Here is a 26,079-nt window from a genome sequence, read left to right as displayed (position 1 = left end):
CCCACATTTTTAATGCTAGTTACAATTATGAGCTTATTTTGCAGAAGAACAACCAACCAGTGATAAATGCAGGAAGAGAGTTTATAGCTGTGCCTAAAATCAAAACGAACGTGGTAACAACTTAAGAATAGCACATTTTAGTGTAAGACAGAAGTTTTTGTTAGCTGCAGCTCACTACATCAGATGCATGAAGTATCTTTACTGAGGCAATGTTAAATACATTGGAATGAAGTAGAGGGAAGGATGGGAAGACAGGGTGCTTATGCAGAAGAAAATTTTATGGGAGACCCATTATAATGGGAACAGGTGTGTTACTTTGTCCTTACCTCTGTTGGTAATGTGCTTTTTAGTATGCAAACCATTTCTGCTCATGATCTTAGGAAGCAGTCCCAGATGGTGACTGGAGTAATAGTAAATAATTAATTTGCACATACCTTCTCTTATAAATTATTTAAAGTCCTTACAGTGCAGGTAGACATGTTCATGAGAACCTCAAATGTTATGTTTCACTTCTAAACACATCATAATCAGTCCCAGTGAAAATAAACCGTTGATAAATAGATTAAGCTGAATTTGATTTTCTCACCAGGGTTTCAAAATGTTGGCTTGTTAACTCTATTCCCTTTATGCTATCACTGAATCATGGCAGGATCAGAGAAGCAAGTAATAAGGTGAATGGTTGCATTATTAAAGATACTGTACTTCTCCAGGTCAGCTGTGTTCAGTATAGAGTTACAACTGACAAAATAAAATACACCTAATAAAGAAGAGCCCTATATTTTGGTTACAACTAAACTAGATTACAGAAAGAATTTTTATTTTGCCTGCTGTGACTATCTTTGTTTCTTAGAAAATTAAACAAATATTTTCCTACAGTATGTAAGTATAACGATTCATTATTGATTTACCATTATTTGATATATAGAGTATATATAATTACTCTTTTTTGTGTGTCTAATGAAATTTCTTATTTTCTGTATAGATTTAAGTCATTAGCAAAATACACTCATACATACATAGTGACTATTATTTGGAGAATATGTGTATTGGAAAAAAGATTGAAGTCTCTTTAAAAAAACATGCAGATGTTAATGTTAAGTTTGTTTACACTTTATAATGTATGACCTATATCCAAATTAAAATTTGTCATCCTGGTGTATTTTAAACTTGACACATTAATGAGTTGATTTATATAGAAAGTAGGAAAGTTGGAGGAAATTTTATATACAGAATACAGTAACTATTTTGTATGTGTCTAATTTTAATCACACATGAAGCCGTAATTTATTTGACATAGATATAATTGTTCTGATTACATAATTCTCAATAGATAATATGAAACTTCCAGTAGGACATTGACCATCTAGTTAAACTATGTAAAGAATTGTAGGTATATTTTTCTTTCAACACAAATTAGATTCTTGGGTTATCACATAGACTTTGGAACAAATGCAAATGTCAAATCATGAGTCTATGAACATTTTACAGAAAGGAAATGGAAGATTTACAAGAATTAATTGTGTTGTTATACATAACTCAGATTATTAAACTTGTTCTCTCAAATCTTACAGAGCTTGAAATCATGCAGAATATGATCAAAATATAAGTAATTTCAGTATAACAACATTCACTATATGAAAAGTAAGTGAATATATTATTTGATATGCTTTACTCTGAAGACAATACTGACAATGAGCAAGAAGATTTACCTTATGATGGAGATCTACAAGATAGAGGTCAATATAGTTGTGATTCACAGAATTTGAAAGAATTTATTTCTGTAGAACATGTCTCTCCAACTGTTTCCACATTGACATCTCCTATCAGCAGCAGTTGGACAAAAGAAAATTCAAACTGCAAAAAACAGTTGTCTCAAAGAAAAATAAATACGGTGCTGTTGACCAAACAAAATGACATAGAATTTACCATGACAACAGAAAAAGAAATACAAGTTGGTGGTTTTAGCAGTTCAGGAAGAAATGAAGAGTTTTCCAACTCAAAAATGTCAGAGGTCCTTTTACGTCATTTTCCAACAGAAGACTTAACATGCCAACTAATTGATTCTGAGACTATCCCGGAGTTATCATTTACTGACAGTTTTGATGAAACAGTACTAAAAACAGATAAGATTCCAGAAAATACAGGCATATTTTCCCCAAAAGAAGAAGTAAAGAATAGTGAAAGGAAAGTAAATTGTAATTCAGGTGTCAAAAATTGGGATTTGACTCAAGATAAGCTATCTTTAACAGCCAAGTGTGCTGTTGTTTGTAATAACAAATACTGCAACATAGATAACTCACAATTTCTAATTCAAAAGGAACCTGGAATGAATGAAGTCTTAAATTATACCTCTACCTGCAAAGGGTATCAAAATCAACAATATTTTCTGGATAATGCTGAAAATGTTCATAATCATCCCCAATCCAATGAACACCAAGCTCATTATAGACATTGTGATTCCTCTGAAATGTCCCCAAAAGTCAAAGAATTAAAAGGAAATAATGAAAGCTTTGTATTTAAAAGAACTAAATCTTCCACACATTTGCTTGGTAAAGATGTACTACAAGCAATGACATTTTTGGAATCTGATACAATCAGCAATCAAGGAGAAGAAAATGGAACTTTCAATCTTGATCAACAGCTAGAGGTAGATTAAAAGTGATTTGTCTGCATATAGGTCTGGATAAACTGAATAACTGATTTTTGAGTTAGATCTCCAAATCAATGCTGAAAACCTACTTTAAACATTTGTTAATTTAAATTAAATGCCAGGGAGATTCTACTGGATTCTTGATTGGTTATTTTATTTTATTTTATTTTGGGGGGGGGCTGCAATCCTAAACCAACTTTGTATTTCTATTAATATAATGTTTCTTAATAAATATACATACAATTAAAGGTAAAGGTTCCCCCGCACATGCGTGCTAGTCGTTTACGACTCTAGGAGCCGGTGCTCATCTCTGTTTCAAAGCCGAAGAGCCAGCGCTTGTCCGAGGATGTCTCCGTGGTCATGAGGCCAGCATGACTAGACACCAAAGGCGCACGGAACGCTGTTACCTTCCCACCATAGTGGTCCCTATTTTTCTACTTGCATTTTTACATGCTTTCGAACTGCTAGGTTGGCAGAAGCTGGGACGAGTAACAGGCGCTCACTCTGTTATGCGGCACTCGGGATTCGACCCACCAAACTGCCAACCTTCTGATCGACAAGCTCAGCGTCCCAACCTACTGAGCCACCGCGTCCCTATACATACAATTATACTGCAATAAATGCAGTGTGACATATGTGTACCAAAGAATATTTAAATGAACTGAAATTCAATGCAACTTTAAACAAACAAAAATTACACATTAAGGATAGTTTCTGATTTTCTGGCAATTCCCCTCCACCCTCCATGTATATAGCTGCATAGAATCGTGGAATCAGCCTTTGAAATCAGTAGTGGCAGTGGAAATAATTGTCATTGTTCTTTAACATAATAACACAAATTATATTTATTTATGCTATTAATACTTCGTTTCCAAATCATTAATCCATTATCTTCAGTATAAATCTCTAGCAATATTATAGTAGTAGCTAATTTATGACAATGTACTGGCTTAGGACTCTCCTTGCATGTTGCAAATTTCTACAAATTAGCCTACTAGCTTTTCAGCTATATTTCTTATTAGAAAGGGCTCACTTTCCAGTTTACCTTTCTAATCCTACATTTTTAATATTCTTTCCCATTACATCATTTCATTTTTGTATTTTCTTTCACTCTGATATTTTTTTTAGTTTTTAATGTATGCTGCCTTAAATCTGTCCAGTTTGGTGCCATACAGATTTAATAGATAATAATAAAACTTCAGTAGTTCATATAGTGTATGTTGTTTTCCTGTCTAATGGGATGTGTTTTACTCTCTGTTTTTCCTGAATCAAATTCTTTTTTTTTCTTCACAGTTCTTGCAGTACTTGTTAGCAAGTTAATGAATATATGCCTCCTAGAAGTTAGAGTGCTTTTGAGTATCCTATGACATGGATCAGCAAATCTGCACCCATGGATGTTCAAGTGTCTATCAGTCCCCAAAATCATACCTGCAACCAACCAAAATTAATTAAACTACATTTTAATTCTACACTGTTCCAAATGTATGAAATCTTGCAAGAGTTAGGCATTGTTATGCAAGGTCCCATGAGAACTAAGTGTAAAATAGCTAAACCCTCACAAGATTTAAGGAGATTTGGGGAACTTGAAATGGTGCTGACTCCTGTCTTATATGATTGTAAGTAACAGTGCAACTAATGTTATGCTGAAAATACTAAAACATTCAAAAATGTTCTACTGCACCTTTTCAAACCACAGATGCTGACAAGACAAGCTGAGGTTCAAAATCATATCGATCATCTGAGATTTAGTCCTAAGGTAAATCTCCCAGAATAAGAAATTAATTTAATTATGGAGGATAACTTAATAAAAATATAATGTATTTTCTTTTTTTTAAGCCCTATCAAATTGTATGTTAGGGTACATAGATCACCGAACCCTAAATTCTATTATTCCAGGGTACAGTGAGCATTTAAAATTAAGTTGAATACAAAAATATTAAAATCTTGTTCAGAAAGAATGTTTTTCCTGGCAATGAAAATATATTGACATAGATGAAAGTATGTTTTCCTAGAGAGAATTTTCCATAAATAGGCATCACAGTTGAAGAAACATTTGTGTATTTGATAACCTCACACTTCTGAAGGTGAATAAAGAGTCCACAACATGTACTTAAGGAAAGAGAAATTCCTTGAAATATTCATGGCCCATCTTGCTATCACTGTTGCAAACCTCAGTCCCTATTGCCAAATTATCTTTTGTGGAGCAACTCAGCACTTCTTGATTTCTGTTACTGGTACTGCTGCAGTTTGTGATTAATATATTTATAAATTTAATTTTTCAAAAATTGAACAGGAAAAAATAAAGAACCAATTAGCTGTTATCATCCATTTTCTTTCTTTTTTTTTTACAACACTGATGTCTTAAATGATGCCTTAATTTGTTCCCAACTGTCTACTTTACCTTATTCCCTTAATTCCTTCCCCTACTTTTGAAAATTACGCCAAATGTTTTTTTCAAATAAAGACATGTTTGCTTTATTTTTCGCTATTCAACACCTTTTAGTCTTAAAAAAATATTTCTCTTTCAATTATTTCACTGCTCCTTGGTGGAGCAGTGGGCTAATGCCTCCTTAAGTAACACCAGCTGCCTGCAATCAGTGCAGGTTCGCATCCCACCAGGCTCAAGGTTGACTCAGCCTTCCATCCTTCCGAAGTAGGTAAAATGAGGACCCAGATTGTTGGGGACAATTAAGCTGACTTTGTAATAATGCTGCTTGGGGGGTGTATGAAAGCCCTAATAAGCAGGCATATACATAGAATGAAGGCTACTGCTAAGCTTGTAAGCCGCCCTGAGTCTTCAGAGAAGGGCGGGATATAAATGGAATTAAAATAAAAAAAATTAAAAAATGATCAAAATTCATTGTGAAATCAGAGACAATAGAACTGATTCCCTAATGTATTTTTCCCTGACTTATATTATTTTTAGAAATATTTTATCTATGCGGTTGCCTTGTTTTTTAGGATATTCAAAGTTTTGTTAAAGGATGCACATAATTTTTAGTGACGAAGTGTGGTAATGTTTAGAAGTTTTTAACACATTATTTTGTCTCCTGATTTAGTAGCTGGCTACTGATTATGTTTTATCTATGAGATTTTACTGCAGGATGTATATAAATATTTAGAGTAATGAAAATATGGTAATGTTTAGAAATTGTTTTTTTCAAATTACAAAATTATTGTTTGAGGCTACTAAAAGGATGGGATAACTGAGAAAGACAAGTGAATGCTTTCTATTGTTAATGTTGCACTTTTCAGTGAACATGTATATTTTCACAGATACCTCCTTGTTCAAATTCACATACAGCAGAACTTAGCGTTCCAGCACAAAGTACGGGAATAGCTTCCAAAATGCCTGCATTTTCTCCTGTAACCATTCCTATGGAGCACATGCTTGATATTTCCCAATTCTCTCATTCAGGTACTTTAAATAGGCTTTACCAAAAAGCAAGTTGTTGCTATTCCTAATTTGTTGTACTCTGTATACTATTGTCTAGAGAAAATTTTCCAGAGCTTTTATTTAATCTTTTTAATTTTGCTTTGTAGAATCACAGTCTAACAATATAACTTCTTCATTACCGTTAGCTAATGCAGTAAGAAAACCATCTGTGAACACTCCTTTTCTGCAAAATGTAACAGATGACAAGGAACAGATATTAAAGAAACAGACTGAAGAGCTGAAAGCAAATGTAATGCCACGTGTTAATTTTTAAATGTTTGGAACTTGGCCTATTTTAACATCTCATCTGCAAGTTCAAGTGCAATGTATTTTTTTTTCCTTTTTTAAAGGTTGAAATATTTTCTGGGTGTATTAAACAGAATGTATTTTCAGTAGAAGAACACCTTCAGGTAAATTCAATTTTATATATATTTTTAAAAGACAGGAGCTCCATTTGATGATTATCCAGCTACATGATGTGTATATATATATATCATGATATATAGATCATGACGTAGAAGGGGTGGGGGGGGTCAGCCTAATCTCCAAAGCATCTGAATACAGGACAAAAAGCAATGGATGGAAACTAACCAAGGAGAGAAGCAACCTAGAACTAAGGAGAAATTTCCTGACAGAACAATCAGTGGAATGACTTGCCTCTAAAAGTTGTGGGTGCTCCAATATTGGAGGGATTGGACAACTATTTGTCTGAAATGGTATAGGGTTTCCTGCCTAAGCACTGGGTTGGACTAGAAGACCTCCAAGGTCCTTTCCAACATTATTATTCTGTTATCTGAGTGTTTTTAATAAGAACTAAGTTTAATTTATTAAGCCACTCTAGGCTGAAGAGAAAGTTACATGGCAGAGACCCATCATTCTCATACCAATTTATTCTCTGCCTTGACATACAGCATTTCCTCCTGACTTAAAGTGGTGTGTTTTGAATTTTTTCTCATTGAAACAAACGAGGGAAATTTTAGATTTGATAATCTGTGACTTTATCAGAGAAATAAGGAAGCTCTGGATTCAATTTTTTCCTTCATATACCCTGTTTCAGCTGTTATAGGAATTTGGTATTCTATGATAGGGAAATATTTATCAATATAGCAGTCCCTATTCACATAACAACACAACAATTTCATTCCATCTCAGTCTTCCTACACTGCCTTTGGCAGTTAGAATTGCTCTTGGATTCAGAATTCTGCCCATATAAGCAATACTGAGTGATTTTATCATTTCGGAATACTGCGATATGTGAAGCTAATTTATTGAGTACATTTTGTGAAGTAAATGGGTGAACACAACTATGACTTGAGTATCCTGTGTTGGAAGTTAACAAAATGGTATATTTTAAGTGTGCACTCAGTATAGTTTTGTATGACAGAATGGAAACGACTAGTATATAGAGAGTCCCTAGTCCCGTGGTACTGTACCACAATAATCACTTCTAGAGAGCAAACAGATGAATGTTTTGTGTGATGGTTCCTCTTCTTCTGTTAAATTGGACTGAGAAACCTACATGGGCATAGATGTCTCCTGCATGAAAAGGGCATGCAGAATTCTGCATAAAAGTAATGTGCCATTTGGATATTTTAACACATGCTTATTTTCATAGAAGAGGTACTTAACTACTGAAGCAGCAAAATTATAACAGTCTCGAGGAATGAGTTTCATGGGTCATGTTTGGCAGCATTTGGTGATCAGTTTAGAAAGTTTAATGTCATTCAGATTTAGTAATTCTATTTATGTTGTTTCTTCCAAAATTATTGGTATTATATATCTGAGATGCATTTAACATTTCAATTTCTATTAATTGAATAGTATTATAGTAAAATTAATATGGAATTAAATGATTTTATTATTTTTTGAATTAAGTTTTTGCAACTTTTAAAAGAACAACTGGAGCAATTGGAACATAATTACGTAGCTACCAAGGAAAAGCATTGTGCTTTGCAACGTCAAAACCATAAGCATTCATCAAGAAATATTGGAGAATTTGATCCTAACAGGTCCAGTATTAAAGTTTTAAAATAACATAGCTATTAATTTTTTACTGTGCTTTAACATTGTAATCCAATCTTCTGTACTCAGAAATAAAACCTATTGATGCTTGATTTCAGTTAAAAATATGTATTTGAAGCCTTTCCAAATCCAGCATTTACTGTCATAATCTTTTCTGTTGGGTAAAATATTTAATACTTTATAATTACAAAGTAGTAATTATAATTAAGTACGAGCAGTCCAGAAACAAAATGTAAAATAACTGAATAGGTAGCAACCACTTCACCCTCCCCCCTCCATTGTCACAAAACTATTGGAGGAAGAAGAGGTAAACTCTCTACAGGTAACTTTATTACAATTAAATAACTGTAGGAAACAGAAAAATATAGTTGGAAGGTCAAAACTATGCCATTACTATTTCAAAGTAGAGGAGCCATTTATCTTCTTGTTTCTCTGTAGAACTGTCTACCAATTTTCTCCTCCAAAGCTACCGTAAATTGTTTCTTGCTAATCTAACTAGTATTTTCATGACAGCAGACTGCAGTTTTGCATTTTACCATTCAACATCACTGTTTTTGGCAAATATTAAACATTATCTCTTAATTTCTCGGAAACAATATTTTCCAATTGTTCCATATCTTATATTTGATAACATCTGATAATGAAAGAACAGAGCAAAATTAATATTATATATAATTTTGGGTGGGGATTTTTTGTATTTGTATTTAGAAAAGTAGAAGGGGAAATATTTAAACTTGGCATGCTCCTTGAAGGTATCAAAGAGAAAATTGAGAAGACATTCACTTCATATTCCTCAACATATATAACATCACCGTCACTCAGATCCCACCCATCTTCTCTTTGTTCAAGCTATTCTGCGGTAAGCCATTATCCTGTATTTTGTGAATCTTAAAGACTGATTAGGGAATAAAAAAATAATATATTGTACTCTTCAAAGGAATTAAAAAAATCATTTTCTGACATTTACTAGACATTCTCTTATAAGTGATTTGTTTTATTTTTGTTAATTTCACCAAGAAAATTCATTTCAAAATTATAGCCTTTTCTTCAACAAAAATAATTTCTCAATTATCCAGGTCTTATAGTGAGCCAGGTTACATACCTTTAATCTCAATCAGCATTTTGTAAGCAAAAACAGAACACTTTCAATACATTTATTTGCTGCATGTTTTAAATAGATGTATTATGCTTCCTATATTTCTCTTATGCTTCTTTTAGAGTCCTTTGATTATAAGTACCAATGAATCTCCAAAAAGGAATGTTGCAGGACTCAATATTCCCCAAAATGAGAACTATTGGAAGAATAGACACCATCTTGTGGAAGTAATTCCACAAAAGGCACATAAAAAATCTATACAAGGTGACAGCAACCATCCGTTCCAGCAAATGTAAGGTTGAACTTTTACGATAATCACTGAAGATAATTATTAAATTTAGTAAGGATTTCCCTCTGACTTAGTTGAGATAATATTCCAAGTAAACTTGTAATAGGCTACTTTTACTCTCCAAAGATAAATCGAAAAGTAGACTATATTTTGAAAAATAAGCACTAACAATGGCTTACCAATTGAGATATTTCAATTGGCCAAGTATCAGAATATCGATCAAACTGAATTCAAATTGGATCAGATAGTAACCTGATACTATACAATACTAATCTTCTTTTCATTTCCATCAGGAATTTAAATGAACTTCAAATAAGATCTTCAGCTCTAGCAATGAGCAAAGAATCTAATGAGGTTGATTTCACTTTATTGAATGAACAAGGTAGAAGAAGATAAAAATAAACATGTGTTTTAATAAATAATTAAATCATTCTAAGAAGAAGCACTCACTAATCAGTTTTTTAATCTGCAATATTTTGCATAGGAAGGTCCACTTCAGATAACTTTCTTCAGAAAGTGAGACATTCTACCGATAAGCATAAAATTATTATACATCCTACATTGAAAATGCAGCTATCAAGAAAACAAATATGCTCCTGTTCTTCTAATAGGTTAGTATGTATAATATGAATCAAATCAGCATCCGTATCAATATAAAATGCAAAAAAAAACCCAGAGTAGTTTATCTTATGGACTTACATTGCAAGCCTCCACATTTATTTAGAAATGAGGTCAACTGAATCATATATGTGTGTGTATGCATATGTATATATACATATTTATGATTCAGTTGAGTCATATATTCCCAAGTAAGTGAATATTAGATTTCAAGACAAACTTTTCTAGGAAGATCATTAAGATTAGCAAGATTTATTTCTGTATAAGCCTGCATGGGATTGCATCATTACCTGCATGTTTGCTGCTAAATTTCAATTAAGTCAATGTTATATTTTCTTTTTAATGTAGAAATAAAACAACAGAATACAGAAAAGGAACTAGAGGACATTCTGATTGTGAAAGATTTCCAATCTTCTCTGAAGGAAAACCAGTGGATTTAGATGTAACAGGTATGTAAAACAAAGCTTCATTTATCTCATGTTTTAAGCTCTAACACGTTTTCCATGCCAGGGCTCAAATGTGAAATATATAGTCAGAAAAGATGAGAGTGATTCAAAAATGAAGTGTGCACTTTTTTCATCACTGAGCTATATCCAGTCAGATATGAACACTAGCAATATTTTTAAATATTATTAAAACCAATTGGTCAGGCATATTTAGGGCATATTATTAGTATTTATAAAGCTTTGCACAGTTATGATATACAGTACTTGCTATATACAGTAATAGTTTTATTATATATAGTACAGTACTTTATTATATACAGCAAAAGTGTTAGGCAGTTGTGCAAAAATGCTGTAAATTAAGAATGCTTTCAGAAATAGAAGCGTTAATTTATTTTTATTCATTAACAAAAATGGAAAGTAAATGAACAGAAGAGAAATCCAAATCAAATCAATATCTGGTGTGACCACCCTTTGCCTTCAAAACAGTATCAGTTGTTCTAGGTACACTTGCACACAGTTTTTGAAGGAACTCGGCAAGGTTCCTTCAAGGTTGCAAACATTTCAGAGAACTAAGCACAGAACCTCTGTGGATGTAGGATGTCTCATATATCCTTCTGTCTCTTCATGTAATCCCAAACAGAATTGATGATGTTGAGATCAGGGCTATGTGGGGGCCAAACCATCACTTCCAGGACTTCTTGTTCTTCTTTTTGCTGAAGATAGTTCTTAATGACACTGGCTGTATGTTTGGGGCTATTGTCCTGCTGTAGGATAAATTTGGAGCCAATCACAAGCCTCCCAGCTTTTAAAACGATAACGCCCCTGAACTTTTCTGTTACTTCCTCTTCTTGGGATGGTTAAATTCAGTTGAAGTAAGATGGGAGTTTCTTTAGCCTCTCAAAAAGTTGCTCTCCATCAGAAGTAGAAGAGAGGGTTGGGATTTTCAGATGGCCTTGAATCTAGTGTATATTAAAAAAACACCTTGTGGTAATTTCTTCAATCTTCAGGTCAGAACAAATTTCTTATATCAGAACTGCGTTTAGGAAATTGCTTCTCTCTTATAAAAACACCAAACATTTAGACAAAGTAAAGTAATTCTCCATGTCCGTTGATTTATCCACAATCTCTTAATGAATTAGGGTTCCTGCTACAGACATACAGAACACGTCATTTACGATACCAATTGAAATTAAATCACAGAAATGATTCATTGGATCAGCTTGTTCTTAGTGATAAATTTAATTCCACATAAAAAAGACAGACTTTTCCTTCCGTGGCCTCTCAATAAATGGGCTAACAAAAATGGGTATGAAGAAATCTTTGGTAAGCCAAATAATGCCTTGCTGTCCTGACTTTGTCAACTGACAAATCAGAAGTTCCAAAAGAGAATTTTTATCACATCCCATTCATTATTCCAAATTACCTTTTAAGATTCTTTCCCTTTAACAGAAAGGCATTTGCATTGGTAAACCTAACCATCTTACCTTTGAGCCTTGTAAAAGTGCAGCTCAAAAATATTTCTTACATTATCTACAATAGATTGCCTTTGCAAATGCTTATAGGCAGCTGCAACCCTGTTGCTGTATCACAAATAATGCTCTATATTACTATACCCACAACTTCCTTGGTATATGACCTGCACCAAGTTCAACATGGTTATTTCTTATTAAATAATATTTCACAGAAATATTAAATATTTCACAGAAATATTAAATATTTCACAGAAATATTAAATATTTCATAGAAACATTAAATAATATTCACAGAATATTATTAAATGCTTTGGTGCATTTGCAATAAAAAACCAGTGAGCTTAAATTTGCCAGCCTGAAATAGCTGACAACCATTTAGGCTATTAAAATTATACTTATTGACTTATTGTTTATCGTATTTTAACAGTTTGGATCTATGCATATACCTATTCATATCTACATTTTAAAAAGAAACCTATTTGGTTTGTACACGTTGCTTAAAAACTGCATTATGACTACAAAAAAACCCAACAAAACGAACAAACTGAAAGACACTGTAGAATGCTAATTAAAATAATAATTTTAGCTAGGGAAAGGCCTAAATTAGTCAGTTCAGTTCATGCATAAACTGGGGGTCATGACAACCAATTTTTGCCATATTACTAATTAATATACTATTGTTAATATTGAGGCTCTTTCAATGACTGTGCCATCAATCATGGTAAATTGCCTATTCTGGATGAGACTGCTGTCCAGTGATGGATCAGACCAATGCGTGAGGGTGCCCTTGGATTAAGCACTGTCTCTTCAGGCTCAAATGATTTCTTTCCTTTTACAGAACTAATCTGTGGAAACACAAGTTTGCAGCAAGATAGCAGCAAAAAAAATAAATCTCATTATACAATTACATTTCAGTTTATACCAGTAGTCCTCGATTTATGACCATAATGGAGCCCTTCCATCACAGACATGTCATGATGGTTACAAAGCGGGTCATCATGTGACTGAATTATGATTTATTACCTTTTCTGATGGTGGTCATTAACTGAATTGTCATTAAGTGAATCTGCAGTCTTTAAGCAAACCTATTGTTCGCTATGGGGCATTTTTGCAGAAAATTGTACACTCCAGTTTTCAGCAAACCATTAAAAAATTTGTGGTCATGTAAATCCGGGATGCTTTAAACCACTGCAAATGCAGTCACATGACCACAGAGGGGGGACTGGCCATCAAAGCTTCAGAACTATGTCCTAAGTACCTTTTGGGAGTCCGTTGTAACTTCAAACAGTTGCTAAATGATCAGTCATAAGTCAAGATCTGCCTGTGTTGCATCGTATTTTGTACTGCTATAGAAAAAGTCCAATCACAGTAAAGCAGAACTTGGCCCATAGAATGTAATATAGGTCTCCATAGCAACATACCTTAATCTTTCATAGTCTTTATAAGTTGCTATCTCCTAGCAAAAAATTGTATTGCTAACTTCAAGGTCTCCTTTTCTAATAATTAAAAGACGGCATTATAATAATTCACAATGTTTTAATATTTAGGGCAGGAACTGTTGATATGTTTATTTAATGAAATATTTATTTATAATTAATTTCAGGTTCTTTGCAAAAGAATAGCATTGCCCAACAAAGGATTTGTAAAGAAGAACAGAGAGAAGATTTTATAGACAGATTATGTGACAGGTAAGGTCTATTAACAGTTTGGACCAATCAATAGCCATTTATGCAAACTTGTACTTCGGTGAAACGTTAATTCTGCAGATATATATATATATATATATGTCAAAAGGAAAAATTTGTAATTGTTGGGTGTCTTTTCTGTTGTGTTTAAATGCTTGAAAACAGCCTGATAAATAGTGCACAATTAATATCTTGATTTAAATTGTTGGATAGCTAGGCTTCTACATTTTGCATATTAAACATGGAATTTGCTGCATGAACATTTTTTATTTTCTTTTGCTCTGTTTTTTTAGGCAGAATCTATACATTCCCCAAACCCGCTGTTCAAAGATACATGATACCATTATTCTTTCACCACAGTATCTTTCTGGTAGTAATATTAATGGAAGGAAGTCAGTCAGTAATAGGAGAAAAAGGCGAAGTAAAGACATAAATAGCATGGTAAGAGAAGGTCATTATTTACAAAAGTAATATTTTTTGGTAGTGGGTAGAAAGTTTGAGAAAATTATATTTCAGACATTTTAAGAATTTTGAGTTGGTATCCTCTCAGTTCTGTTGTTTAGGCCAGGGGTCCCCAACCCCCAGTGCATGGACCAGTACCGGGCCGCGGCATGCTAGCAACCGGGCCCCACAAACAAGCAAAGCCCCATCCGCGAGATACAGGCAGCACACAAAACCACGCACCCTCCGGTCCGTGGAAAAACCTCTCTCCACGGAACCAGTCCCTGGTGCTCAAAAGGTTGGGGACCTCTGCTTTAGGCAATGTCATCTAATAGGTCCCAGGAGACATGTCTGTTGGAATAAATCCCTGCTTAGATTTGGTTGGCCATGACCCTGCCTTTAAAGTCCTGTAAAATTAAAATCCTGTTTTGTTCCTTAGGCATTGGATCTGGAAGCAAGTATGATCTGTTAGATGAGGGGGGGGGGTTTCCCAGCACTTCACTGTATGTGTTTGTATGTGGCTATTTTGGTTTTTTTTAATGCTTTGGTCACTTAAGTGGTTTTTGTTGAATTTTTATTGTTTATTGGTAAAGTATACTGCCCTGCCCTATATTGTATGCTGACTTAGGGTAGCTATGTGAACCAATCAATCAAATGACTAATTAAAAATAAGATTGTTTAAACTAGTTAAAATATATATATATGTGATTATGAAATCGTGTCTTTAACAGATATTAAACTGCACTTTGAATAATGCTATACAGATGGCAAACAATTTGAAGACAACAACGGAACATATGGTGCAAGCTGTCTCAGAAGATTTAGCCAATGTCAAAATTCAGACATTATCCAGTGGCATAGCTCATCAATACTGACAGTGTATTTTGAAGGCTAATAAACTATGTCTAAAATATAGCTCTATATTCTATAGCTCTATATGTAAAAAATTAAAATAAGACTGCTGGAAAAAGAAACTTCTCATGTTGTTTTTGATGTAGCTAAATTCTGTGCCCAAATCTAATTATTTTCACATACCATCTAAGATACACCATGTAGTACCTTCCTCTGTGTCAGATTACAAACTGTTTCAGTTTCCTTAAAAGGTTAATGGTTCTTTATAATAAAATATTATAAAATATTGTGTATAATATGTAATACGTTATCTACAGTGCATTCAGAAAGTATGCAGACCCCCTTCACTTTTGTCAATTTTGTTATGCTGCAGATTCTACAGTTGTTGAATTTTTCTCATTAATCTACACTCAGAACCCCACAATGACAAAGTGAAAACAGAATTTTAGAAATGTTGGTAAATGTATTAAAATAAAAAAACTGAAATATCACATCGGCATAAGTATTTAGACCCTTTGCAACAACACTTGAAATTTAACTCTGGTGGTTCCCCCCCCCCATTTCTCTTGATTGTTGCTGACATGTTTCTACACCCTGAATGCAGTCAACCTGTAGTAAATTAAATTGATTGGACATGATTTGGAAAGGCACACACCTCTCTATAGAAGGCCTCACAACTGACAAAGGATGCTGTAGCAGAGCAAAAGCCATGAAGTCAAAGGAACTGCCTGCAGAGCTCAGAGACAGGATTACTGCAAGGCACAGATCTGGGGAAGGGTACAATAAAATTTCTGCTGCATCAGAAGTTCCTAAGAGCACAGTGGCCTCCATAATTCACAAATGGAAGACGTTTGGCACAACCAGGACTCTTCCAAGAGCTGGTTGCCTGGTCAAACTGAGCAATTGGGGGAGAAGGGCCTTGGTAAGAGAGGTGACCAAGGACCTGATGGTCACTCCGACTAGCTCCAGAGATCCTATGTGGAGATGGATCAGAGTTCCAGAAGGACAACTATCACTGAAGTCTTCCACCAATCTGGGCTTTATGGCAGATTGGCTAGACTGAAGCCTCTCCTCAGTGGAAAACACATGAAAGCCCCCTTGGAGTTTGAAAAAAAAGAACCTGAAGGACTCTCAGACTGCAAGGAACAAGATTCTCTGGTCTGATGAAATTAAGATTGAACTGTTTGGCCTCAATTCTAAACGTTATGTCTGGAGGAAACCAGGCACCACTCATCACCTGCCCAATATCATCCCAAGAGTGAAGCCTGGTGGTGGCAGCATCATGCAGTGGGGGTGTTTTTCAGAAACGGACTGGGAGACTGGTCAGTGTTGAGTGAAAGCTGAATGGAGCAAAGTACAGGGATATTCTCAATGAAAATCTGTTCCACAGCACCCAAGACTGCACTGAAGGTTCACTTTCCAACATGAGAACGATCCTAAGCACACAGCCAAGATAACACAGGAGTGGCTTAGGGACAACTTGTGAATGTCGTAGAATGGCCCAGCCAGAGCCCTGACATGAACCCTATTGAACATCTCTGGAGGGACCTGAAAATGGCTGTCCATTGACGGTTGCCATCCAACCTGACTGAGCTTAAGAAGATTTGCAAGGAAGAATGGCAGAAAATCTCCCAATCCAGGTGTGGAAAGCTTGCCAGGTGATACCCCAAAGGACTCAAACCTGTAATTGCTGCCAAAGGTGCTTCAACAAAATACTGAGTGAAGGGTCTGAATACTTAAGCCAATGTGATATTTCATTTTTTTCTTTTTAATAAATTTACAGCAGCGTTTCCCAACCTTAGGAACTTGAAGATGCGTGGACTTCAACTCCCAGAATTCCCCAGCCAGCATAGCTGGCTGGGGAATTCTGGGAGTTGAAGTCCACGCATCTTCAAGTTCCTAAGGTTGGGAAACGCTGATTTACAGACATTTCTAAAATTCTGTTTTCACTTTGTCATTATGGGGTACTGAGTGTAGATTAATGAGAAAAATGAATTTCAACAACTCTAATGAGAAAAATGAATTTCAACAAAATTGACAAAGGTAAAGGGGGTCTGAATACTTTCTGAATGCACTTTACATTCATAAATGGAGCTAGTCAATACATGTACTCATATTCACCTCTTAAATACACCTCCAATGTTTCAGAGGTATCTTACTAATTTCCATTAGCACCATCCCATCAACTTCCTGTTCACACCAGGAAGGACTGGGATCCAAACAAGTAGCAATGGACAGCCAAGACGTATTCTATTATTAAATAATAAACCATTGTGCCATCAAACATGTGTTTTAAATTAATAAATTACCCAGTGATTTTAGTAAGAAATTGGGGACTGTATTTACCAAATTTATGTGCTAGTGAAGGATAGTGTCATTTAAATATTTATTTTTATTTATTTTTATTACATTTATATCCCGCCCTTCTCCGAAGACTCAGGGCGGCTTACAAGCTTAGCAGTAGCCTTCATTCTATGTATATGCCTGCTTATTAGGGCTTTCGCCCCCCCAAGTGGCATTATTACAAAGTCAGCTTAATTGCCCCCAACAATCTGGGTCCTCATTTTACCTACCTCGGAAGGATGGAAGGCTGAGTCAACCTTGAGCCTGGTGGGACTCGAACCTACAATAATTGCAGGCAGCTGGTGTTACTTAAAGAGGCATTAGCCCACTGCTCCACCAAGGCTCTTATAAGCAGCAATGTTTTTCTCTTCTAATCCAATTTGTATTAGTTTGAAAGTCTCAACTATCAATTATCCCTTTGTGCCATTACTCTTCATCTTCTGCTTCTACTGCTCCAATCAATACTGAATGATGTTTGAAAGACTCCAGTGAGGCAATTTTCCAAGGAAAAAAGAGGCGAAGGAAATGACTAACTGGTCTGTACTGCAAACTTTAAAGGTTCTCTAGAAACAACACATTCACCAATGTTCTTTAATTATGGTAAAGTGTTTATTACATATCTGTATTTTATCCAAATACCATAGAAAGATCCATGCACTCCCAGATGCATATATTTTAAAATTTATATCAAATTTCTCAGAAAAGAAGTTAACTTTATATCTGTAGTTTACTTCAAATTGTTTTCAGTGAAATAGAAGTTGCATAGAATTTTGTAGCTCTACATCTGTTAATTGTGAAATTGTGTTACACATTTATATTTTAAACTTCTTCCATAATTTCATAACATTTTGTAACCTTATATTTAGAAACAGACATGTTTCATGATAGAAAGTGTACACATTATTATTGAAATTATTAGCATATGTACAAATATGTTTTCCAAGTCTTAATGTAATATGTTGCAGTGATGAACATTCTCTACAGTGAACATTTCACAATAAAAGGCCAGTTACTGTATAACACAAATACAATATAAAACACAAGCTGTTGCATGCACTTCATTTTTACCACCTTCCCATTCCCCACCACAATGAAAAGCAGCAATCTCAAATTAAAAAAACCCACAATTCTAAATAACACTTATTTGTAAAATATTTACACAGAATACAACCCAGTTCCAACCGATCATTTTTAAATACCCACTGATTTCAAAAGAAGTTGCAAAAACAGTTTAACGTTTCTTCCAGTGAAACCAGAGGACCTTAAAATGCTTATGTCCAGCTAGATTATATCCATAATATCTATAGCATGATTTTTTTATCTGTTAAGTTAAGCAGAAATGAATGTTTAACTATGATCTCTACTCATCTTTCAAATACACACTATCCTTTGGTTTTGTTACAGTAAGTGCTTTTACATCATCCAGAAGTCTTCTAGGTGTCACAATGTGAGTAGATCCTGGTAAAAAAAAATACAGTCATTAACAGTAATCTACTACATTCATAACTCATCACTTTTAGAAAGAGCTGACATAGTCATATTCCATACAGGTGGTGAACAGTATTAAGTATCTGGGGGTGTAGATAACTAAACAATCTGAATTGGTCTCTCCACACCTCATCCTTAGTGAAGGGTGCAAACCAGTGTCTGCATTTCCTGTATCTGATGAGGAGAGCACATCTTTCTCCTTCTGTCCTGGCCATTTTTTTTACAGAGACACAATTGAGAGCATTTTAAAAAATTGCATCACTGTCTGGCTTGGCGGCAGCAGTGCCTCAGATAGAAAGTCCATTGAGAGACTGGTAAGGACAGCCGAGAAGATCATAGGAAGCTGGCTCCCTGGTATTCAGGATGCTGCTTATAAGCGCTATGTGCTTAGAGCTCAAAGCATTGTTAGAGACCCACACACACCCACTTCACGATCTGTTTCCGTTGCTCCACTCTGGGAGGAGGTTTTGAAGTATTTCTAGCAGGACTATCCTATTATGCAATAGCTTTATTCCCTATGCCAGGGCTTTTCAACCTTTTCACCCATTGTACCACTTTTAGGATATGGCAACATCCGAGTACCACCAGTTGCCTAGCAAGGTGTCAAAAACTTGATGACCAAAAAAAGAAAGAAAAAAGTGATGAAGTACAGGTAGTCCTTGACTTACAACAGTTCGCTTAGTGACTGTTCAGTTACAAAGGCACTGAAAAAAGTGCCCCCCAAGCCACAGCCAAGCAAGACACCTGGCGGCGCTCTTCCTCCTGTCCGAGGTTTTCATTGTTGTGAGCATTTCTGTTGAGGATTGGCAGCGGGGGTGAGGTGGGGGGGTGTTTGGTTTTTATTGCCCCCGTCTGCTGGGTGGTTGCAGCAGTTTTTGGTCACTTCACATGACCCTGGGACACTGACCATCATAAATATGAATCAGTTGCCAAGCATCTGAAAGTAAATCACAAGACCCTGGAGATGCTGCAACATTCCAGCTGATCGGCGCTTCTTCTAGGCTCAGAAGCGCCAGGATCAGCGCCGAGCTCCAGCTAGAGCCTGGTGCTGATCCTGGCACTTCTGCTGAGCCCTGACAGCCCTGCAGCTCCAACCATCTCTTGCTCAGGCTTGTGCGATGCTGCCACCGGTTCAGCTCATTCCCCTCCCCCGCTACCACTTTTCTAGGATGGTCACATACCACCTGCCGGGTGCCAATGTACCATAGGTAGTACCCGAACCACTGGTTGAAAAGCCCTGGTCTAAGTGGTATTGCTATTGCTATTTGTAAATTGCAATGAAAAGCCTGGCAGGTGAAACAGCACAAAAGGGAAGAGGAGAGAAAGAAAGGTACGATATACGAGCCTTGTCCTATTCACCCCATTAGACCTTTCTAGAATTTAACTTAGCAGAAAAATGGGAAGATTGTAAAATGACATAATAAAAAGGGTATGGTCATAAATCACAACAGCTAATTTTATTTTTTTGGTGGCAGGTGTTAAGCAAACACAGCAGTCGCATGTGTGAATGCCGTGGTCATTAGGCAAATGCCGTGGTCACAAGTGCAAACTCACGGTTCGCACTCATGGGCACTGTTTTGCTAAAAATCAAAAATGCCGGTTTGGAGCAAACCACTGCAAAACAAGCTCATGTGACTGTGGAATTCTGCAAACAGCCTAAATGTGGCTGTGCTGCTGAGTGCCATGGGAAGTACAGCCTGGGACCTCTTGGGAACGGGGAAGGCTTTGGGAGGGCCAGGGCAAGAGGCCCCGTGCCTGTGCTAGGCTTCCAATGGCGTCCCCCACCCAGGAGGCACCCTGAACTCCACTTAATGACCCACACATTCATTTCACGTTTCATTAGGGAGAGCTGGGATGGGGAGATTATTAGATGAGATGTTTTACCCAATGACTGCCACGGCATGTGACCGTAATGGTGATATCTCAAGAATTTTCTGTATTCAAAAGATAGGCAGAATGGCTTTCCCTATAATAAGTTTGTGTTATTTAATTTTCACTGTTTCTGTCTTTGGCTCTTTGTAAGCTTTTCTCCTTTTTTATATATTAAAGCAATAAAACTATACTTAAAAAGAAAGCTTACCAATAATAACTTCACAAGACTTGTATGCCTGAGAAACTTCATAAGCACAACGTGTCTCTGAATACGTAATGCCTCCAATGACAAACACAATCAACTTTGCACCACTCTTACGTTCATCCAAGTAACTAGTTTTGGGTTTATGACGAGCGCTGTAAAGGGAAGTACACAGAACTGTTCAAACTAATTTACCAGGAAAACAAGGAGTAATTGTGTCAAGCACATTTAAATTCCTAACCTCACCGCTCCTGAACCATTCCAAGGTGCTGGGCACTGGGAACAATAAGGCCACTCTTTTGTATCTAATTTATTTTCTATAGCATCCTAGAAAACAAAGAAATATGACCCTGTTACAAGATTCACATTACCTGTAACCAGCAACCAGACTGAAAGTAGCAAAATTTCTTAGATTAATAGGCAATATATTAACAAAAAATTAGAGCAGAAGTTGCCATTTATGAATCATTTTCTCAATGAAAAGACATTTCATAGTTACCAATAATTTATGTTCAACATTCCAAATATTTATCACTTCATGTCTTCAAATATTTATCACTTAATAAGGACATGAAGTGATAAATAAATAAGGACATTCCAAGACAAAACATCTCGTTTATATAACTGAATAATTTTCTACTTGCACGCTAACATTAGAAGGGAGACAGAGCTGCATGCTACAGACAGTAGTATGTAGTCAGTTTAAGGAATTTAAAATGCCGTTTATTTCCAGCAATATTGCTTAGTGCTCTCCCTCTCTCCCTCTCTCTCTCTCTGTGTGTGTGTGTGTGTGTAGCTTTATATTAAATCTTTGAAGAAAAGCACTTCTTTTTCAGTATTTGAAATATTTAAATATATTCTGGGATTCTTCTTAAACTCTTTGCCTTCTTCAAAGTACTTTCTGCATGCTACTCTAGTGCTAAGAACTTCAAAATGTGTGTGTGTGTGTGTGTGTGTGTGAGAGAGAGAGAGAGAGAGAGAGAGAGAGAGAGAGTGTCCAAATATGCCACTAGTTAACTTTTGTTAAAGAGAAATGGACATTAATAGTTTTTCATATTCTGTAGAATAACATTTTTCTGTAACACATGGATACATGACTAAAAATGAACAGTTGTTCCATTAAATACACACATACAGGTAATCTACAAGTTATGAGCGTTCACTTAACGCTCGTTCAGTTACATGATGAGCGCCCCCTAGTGCTTATGAGCAAGTCCCAAAATTACGAATTTTGCAGCACCATGGTAGTTGTTTGCCCTTACGAGTGGCCTCAAGAGGCTCTGCAACATTCACCCTGGTTATTCCCTCCTTCCCAACCCCCGCACAAACCTCCCTAGGCACTAGGCCTTCAATACTCACCCTCCAAAAATTGAGATTCTTTGCTTTCTTGGCTGCCAACGGCCTTTGGTGCCTTCGCAGAGAATGGAGGCCTAAAGTAACACAAGATCATAGGAGAACAGTGGGGTGAGATCTCACACTACTGATCTCATGTGATCTCATGGTACTTTAGGCCTCTGTTCTCTGCAACAGAGAACGGAACCAAAGCCACATGCCTCTGGAGGCTGGAATGGGGCATCAGAGGCCTTTTCCAGATTGCTGCTGTCTGGATCTGAGGCTGGGGGATGCTTCTGCAGCCCCCCTGCGGCCCAATCTGGGCTCCGGAAGCCTTTTCCAGGCCGCTGACACCGGATCTAAGGCCAGGGGATGCTTACATAGTTCTCTGGCATCCTGTTTCCAGGCAGCAGCGGCCTGGAAAAGGCTTCTGGAGCCTGGATTGGACCGCCAGGGGGGGGGAAGCGTTCCCCGGCCTCAGAACCTGGCGGCAGCAGGATCCTTGACCTTCCCCACCCTGAGATACCTCATGTTCACTTAATGAGCCATGTGCATTTTAACGAGCAAGGGAGTGATCTCGTTCGAGGTACAAGATTCACTCTACAAGTTTTCGAGTTATGAATGGAATGGGCAGGCTCCATTACACTCGTAACTCAAGGACTATCTGTATACACTCATATCCTCTCTTTAAAATTTCTGCTTAAGCATTCTTCATGAAAAATTTACCTCCATGACATCTTTAACAATGGGTGTCCATCTAGAAAGCTGAAATGTTTCTTCTGAAGAGCGATCCCTTCTTGATGATCTTCGTTGCGTTGCAGACTAAAAAGTCAAACGTTTATCATCATCTAAGAAATCAGATATTCAAACAAAAATCCACGATAGGTACTCCTCCTAAGTTGCAGTTTAGCTGTCTGCTTTGTTCTTCATAAATCTAAACTATCTACCTTAGTTTGAGATTCACTATACATTTCTCTTTTAATGTTCCACTCCATTCAGTAAGAAAATATGTACACTCCAGCTTCAGAGTTCAAAAGTTCTGCAAAATGTAGCAATATGAGACAGGTATAGTTGTAGGTTCAGATTTCCCATCAACTATGAATACATTGGTTGCCCTCAGATAAGCATTACATCTGAGGTTTATCTCCATAGCCACTTTAACTTGAGATAATTATGCAAACTTTTTATTAGGTTATGGAGATCATTTTTATAAACCTTTTTGGAATGCTTTCTTATATTATAAATTTATTTTATTTTATTTATTTTTATTCCATTTATATCCCGCCCTTCTCCAAAGACTCAGGGCGGCTTACAAGCTTAGCAGTAGCCTTCATTCTATGTATATGCCTGCTTGTTAGGGCTTTCACACACACCCCCAAGCGGCATTATTACAAAGTCAGCTTATTGCCCCCAACAATCTGGGTCCTCATTTTACCTACCTCGGAAGGATGGAAGGCTGAGTCAACCTTGAATCTGGTGGGACGCGAACCTGCACTAATTGCAGGCAGCTGGTGTTACTTAAGGAGGCATTAGCCCACTGCGCCACCAAGGCTCAATTCAGCATGATAAACAGATTTTTGTGCTATTTATCTGCATTCTGGAGAAAAAAATCTCTCACTGTGTTTCTAGCTCTATAATGACTGCTGACTGAAGAATTTGAAGAATTAAGTGAGAAGAGAAATAAAATGCAAGGGTGTAAAACTGAAACTAGTGTACTGTATGAGAACCTTGAAAATAAGTAAAGTAAAATAGTTTTCAGGAAAAAAAAGTTGTATTCCTTACTGTAGTGAGGACAGGCACACCAAGGTACTTCCAATTATTTATCATGTTGCTGTCATTTTCTATCTGTACATTTTGGATCAACTTGTCCAAATTTTCTTGGGTAGTTCCTTTTTGATAAATGTGACATTTTGAATTAGTAATCAACAGCAGTTGCATGGAATAAATTTCAAGTTACGTTAAGTCATCAGTGAAAACTTTATATGCCATAGGAATTTTTACAATGCTAAATATGTTTCCATCATTCCAGTGTTTATCATCCTTTCCTAGTTACGCTTCTCAAAACATAATGATTTTGATTTTAACGTATTGAAGAAGATCATTTAAGGAACATTTATCATGATTTCTCCTCACCCTCCCTGAGCATCTTTTACAGTCATGACTTGGAGCATTTTGTACTAGGAAATGGTAGCCTAATGAGGAAGGGAAGAATTGCACCTAAAATGGTGCTGAACTCCGTTTTCTAGATAAGCTCAATGAATCTTATAGAATTGCTTTCTGGGAAAAAAACAGGATGGGAAATTTATTTTCTTGTGAATTTCTCTTATGGTGCAATCTCATGCTTTGTTAGAAATCTCACCAAATTAAACAGTGGTTAAATATTTGGTATATTGCCAAATCAATTTCTGTTAAGACTGCAATTAAATTATCTTAGGATTCGAAAAACGATGTGGCCTGCAGATGCATTGTCCAGCACAGCTATGTTTTATTTTTATGTAAACTGACTGCAATGCATTTACAAATATTTTCTCCCAATAACCCAGTTCCACAACAACTGATGTACAATCAGCAATCAACTTAAAAAGTCCTGACACCAGAACACAGTAACCATAGCTTTCAGAGAACTTAGACGCTAAATGTAAATGTATCACATCTATATTTTTATCACATATGTTCAATATCAAATTATAAACAGAAGTGGTTCTGAACTGTGTGAAGCAAACCTTACCATTTGTGCTGAAGATATAGAGAAGAATAGCTCTTATTTTATCGTAGCTATCATGGCTTTTGTTAAGCAGTACTGGAAGGAGAACCCGCATTGAGTCTTTCACTTTCTGTCCCACAGCATCTGTTCCAAGAGCCAAATCCTACATTATAAAACAAGAAAACACAGCAATAATTTTAGCATAAAATTCACTGTAATGCTTCCATTGGTTTTTAAGCCTTCATTTCAGCTACAGAATTTTGAGGAATTTCTTATCACATTTGAACTTTTGATGAAAGTCCTATTTCCCAGATATAACTATTACTGGATTATTTTGCTAAAGTAGGTTCCAAAAATTCTGAAAATATCAGAAACAAATAGAACAGAACTTTATTAAAGCAAGCTTTAGTCAATCTTAAAGTACATTGTAAGAATGAATTCACATTTTCTACTTCATAAATAAATCAAACCATTATGTTGCTTGTCTCTGGTCCTCTTCCTATCCTTAATTAAAAACTAATAATGGGACACCACGACAATTTCATTTCTAAAAGTTTAGGATGTGATACAATTAAGGCCCTCCCAATTATCAAGGAGCTAAAAAGACTGCAACAACATTTTTGTCCTAGAAAAGAGTGCACTGATCAAGTCACGTCAACATTCACATATGTTAAGTGCTACTTTGAGGTAAAGATAAACTAAGAAGCAAAGTTGAGGGCTGAATCTATACCCCAACCCATTCAACACACATCAGAAGTATAGGGATGCATATCAGATGTTATCTGAGCCCCATCTCCAACATTATTCAGTTCTCCAGGTGTGATGAAACAATCTTTTCAGGTTTTGCAAGACAAAGCAGAAAACCAGCACTTCCTACTGTACTTTATCCTATACAGACTGCCTTAGAAGAGTAGGGATCCCCTTCATAATACTATACTACCCTGTTTCCCCAAAGGTAAGACCCGGTCTTACTTTCTTTTGGGCTCTAAAGTAAGCACTTGGATTTACCTTTGGAGAGGGCTTACTTTTTGCTGGTACCGGTTGGCCACAAGCACACAGGAGTGGGGTGGGGGCCCGTACATGGGGTGGAGAAGCAATGCAGTGGTGAGAGCGTGATGGCAGACCACGTAC

General features: G+C 36.1%; 2 protein-coding genes across 3 annotated transcripts in view; one reads left to right on the top strand and one right to left on the bottom strand.

Moving 5' to 3' along the window:
* Positions 1–1,660: 1,660 nt before the first annotated feature.
* AKNAD1 (AKNA domain containing 1) lies at positions 1,661–16,784 on the top strand. The gene is made up of 14 exons (XM_083360252.1): positions 1,661–2,647; positions 4,347–4,406; positions 5,927–6,068; positions 6,194–6,336; positions 6,437–6,496; positions 7,962–8,095; positions 8,817–8,989; positions 9,185–9,192; positions 9,327–9,496; positions 9,787–9,875; positions 9,978–10,104; positions 10,460–10,560; positions 13,633–13,717; positions 14,008–16,784. Exons 1-14 carry the CDS (start codon positions 1,664–1,666, stop codon positions 14,183–14,185), a joined length of 2,454 nt encoding a protein of 817 aa, XP_083216378.1. The 5' UTR covers positions 1,661–1,663; the 3' UTR covers positions 14,186–16,784.
* Positions 16,785–17,022: 238 nt separating this feature from the next.
* Positions 17,023–26,079, bottom strand: part of STXBP3 (syntaxin binding protein 3) — a 54,879-nt gene continuing 45,822 nt past the window's right edge. The window contains exons 14-19 of one of the 2 annotated variants that reach the window (XM_083359434.1): positions 24,973–25,111; positions 24,027–24,133; positions 22,971–23,066; positions 21,154–21,239; positions 20,919–21,067; positions 17,023–18,808 (exon numbers count right to left, since the gene is read on the bottom strand). In XM_083359434.1, the coding sequence (XP_083215560.1) occupies positions 18,711–18,808; positions 20,919–21,067; positions 21,154–21,239; positions 22,971–23,066; positions 24,027–24,133; positions 24,973–25,111 (675 nt within the window). In that variant the 3' untranslated portion in view covers positions 17,023–18,710. Of the gene's footprint in view, positions 18,809–20,918; positions 21,068–21,153; positions 21,240–22,970; positions 23,067–24,026; positions 24,134–24,972; positions 25,112–26,079 lie in introns of those variants that run through there. The other variant, XM_083359435.1, reaches the window with a different exon arrangement.

This window comes from Vipera ursinii (genome assembly GCF_947247035.1).
Source record: "Vipera ursinii genome assembly, chromosome: 3".
Classification (NCBI taxonomy): domain Eukaryota; kingdom Metazoa; phylum Chordata; class Lepidosauria; order Squamata; family Viperidae; genus Vipera; species Vipera ursinii.
This window is presented reverse-complemented; position numbering and strand designations above follow the sequence as displayed.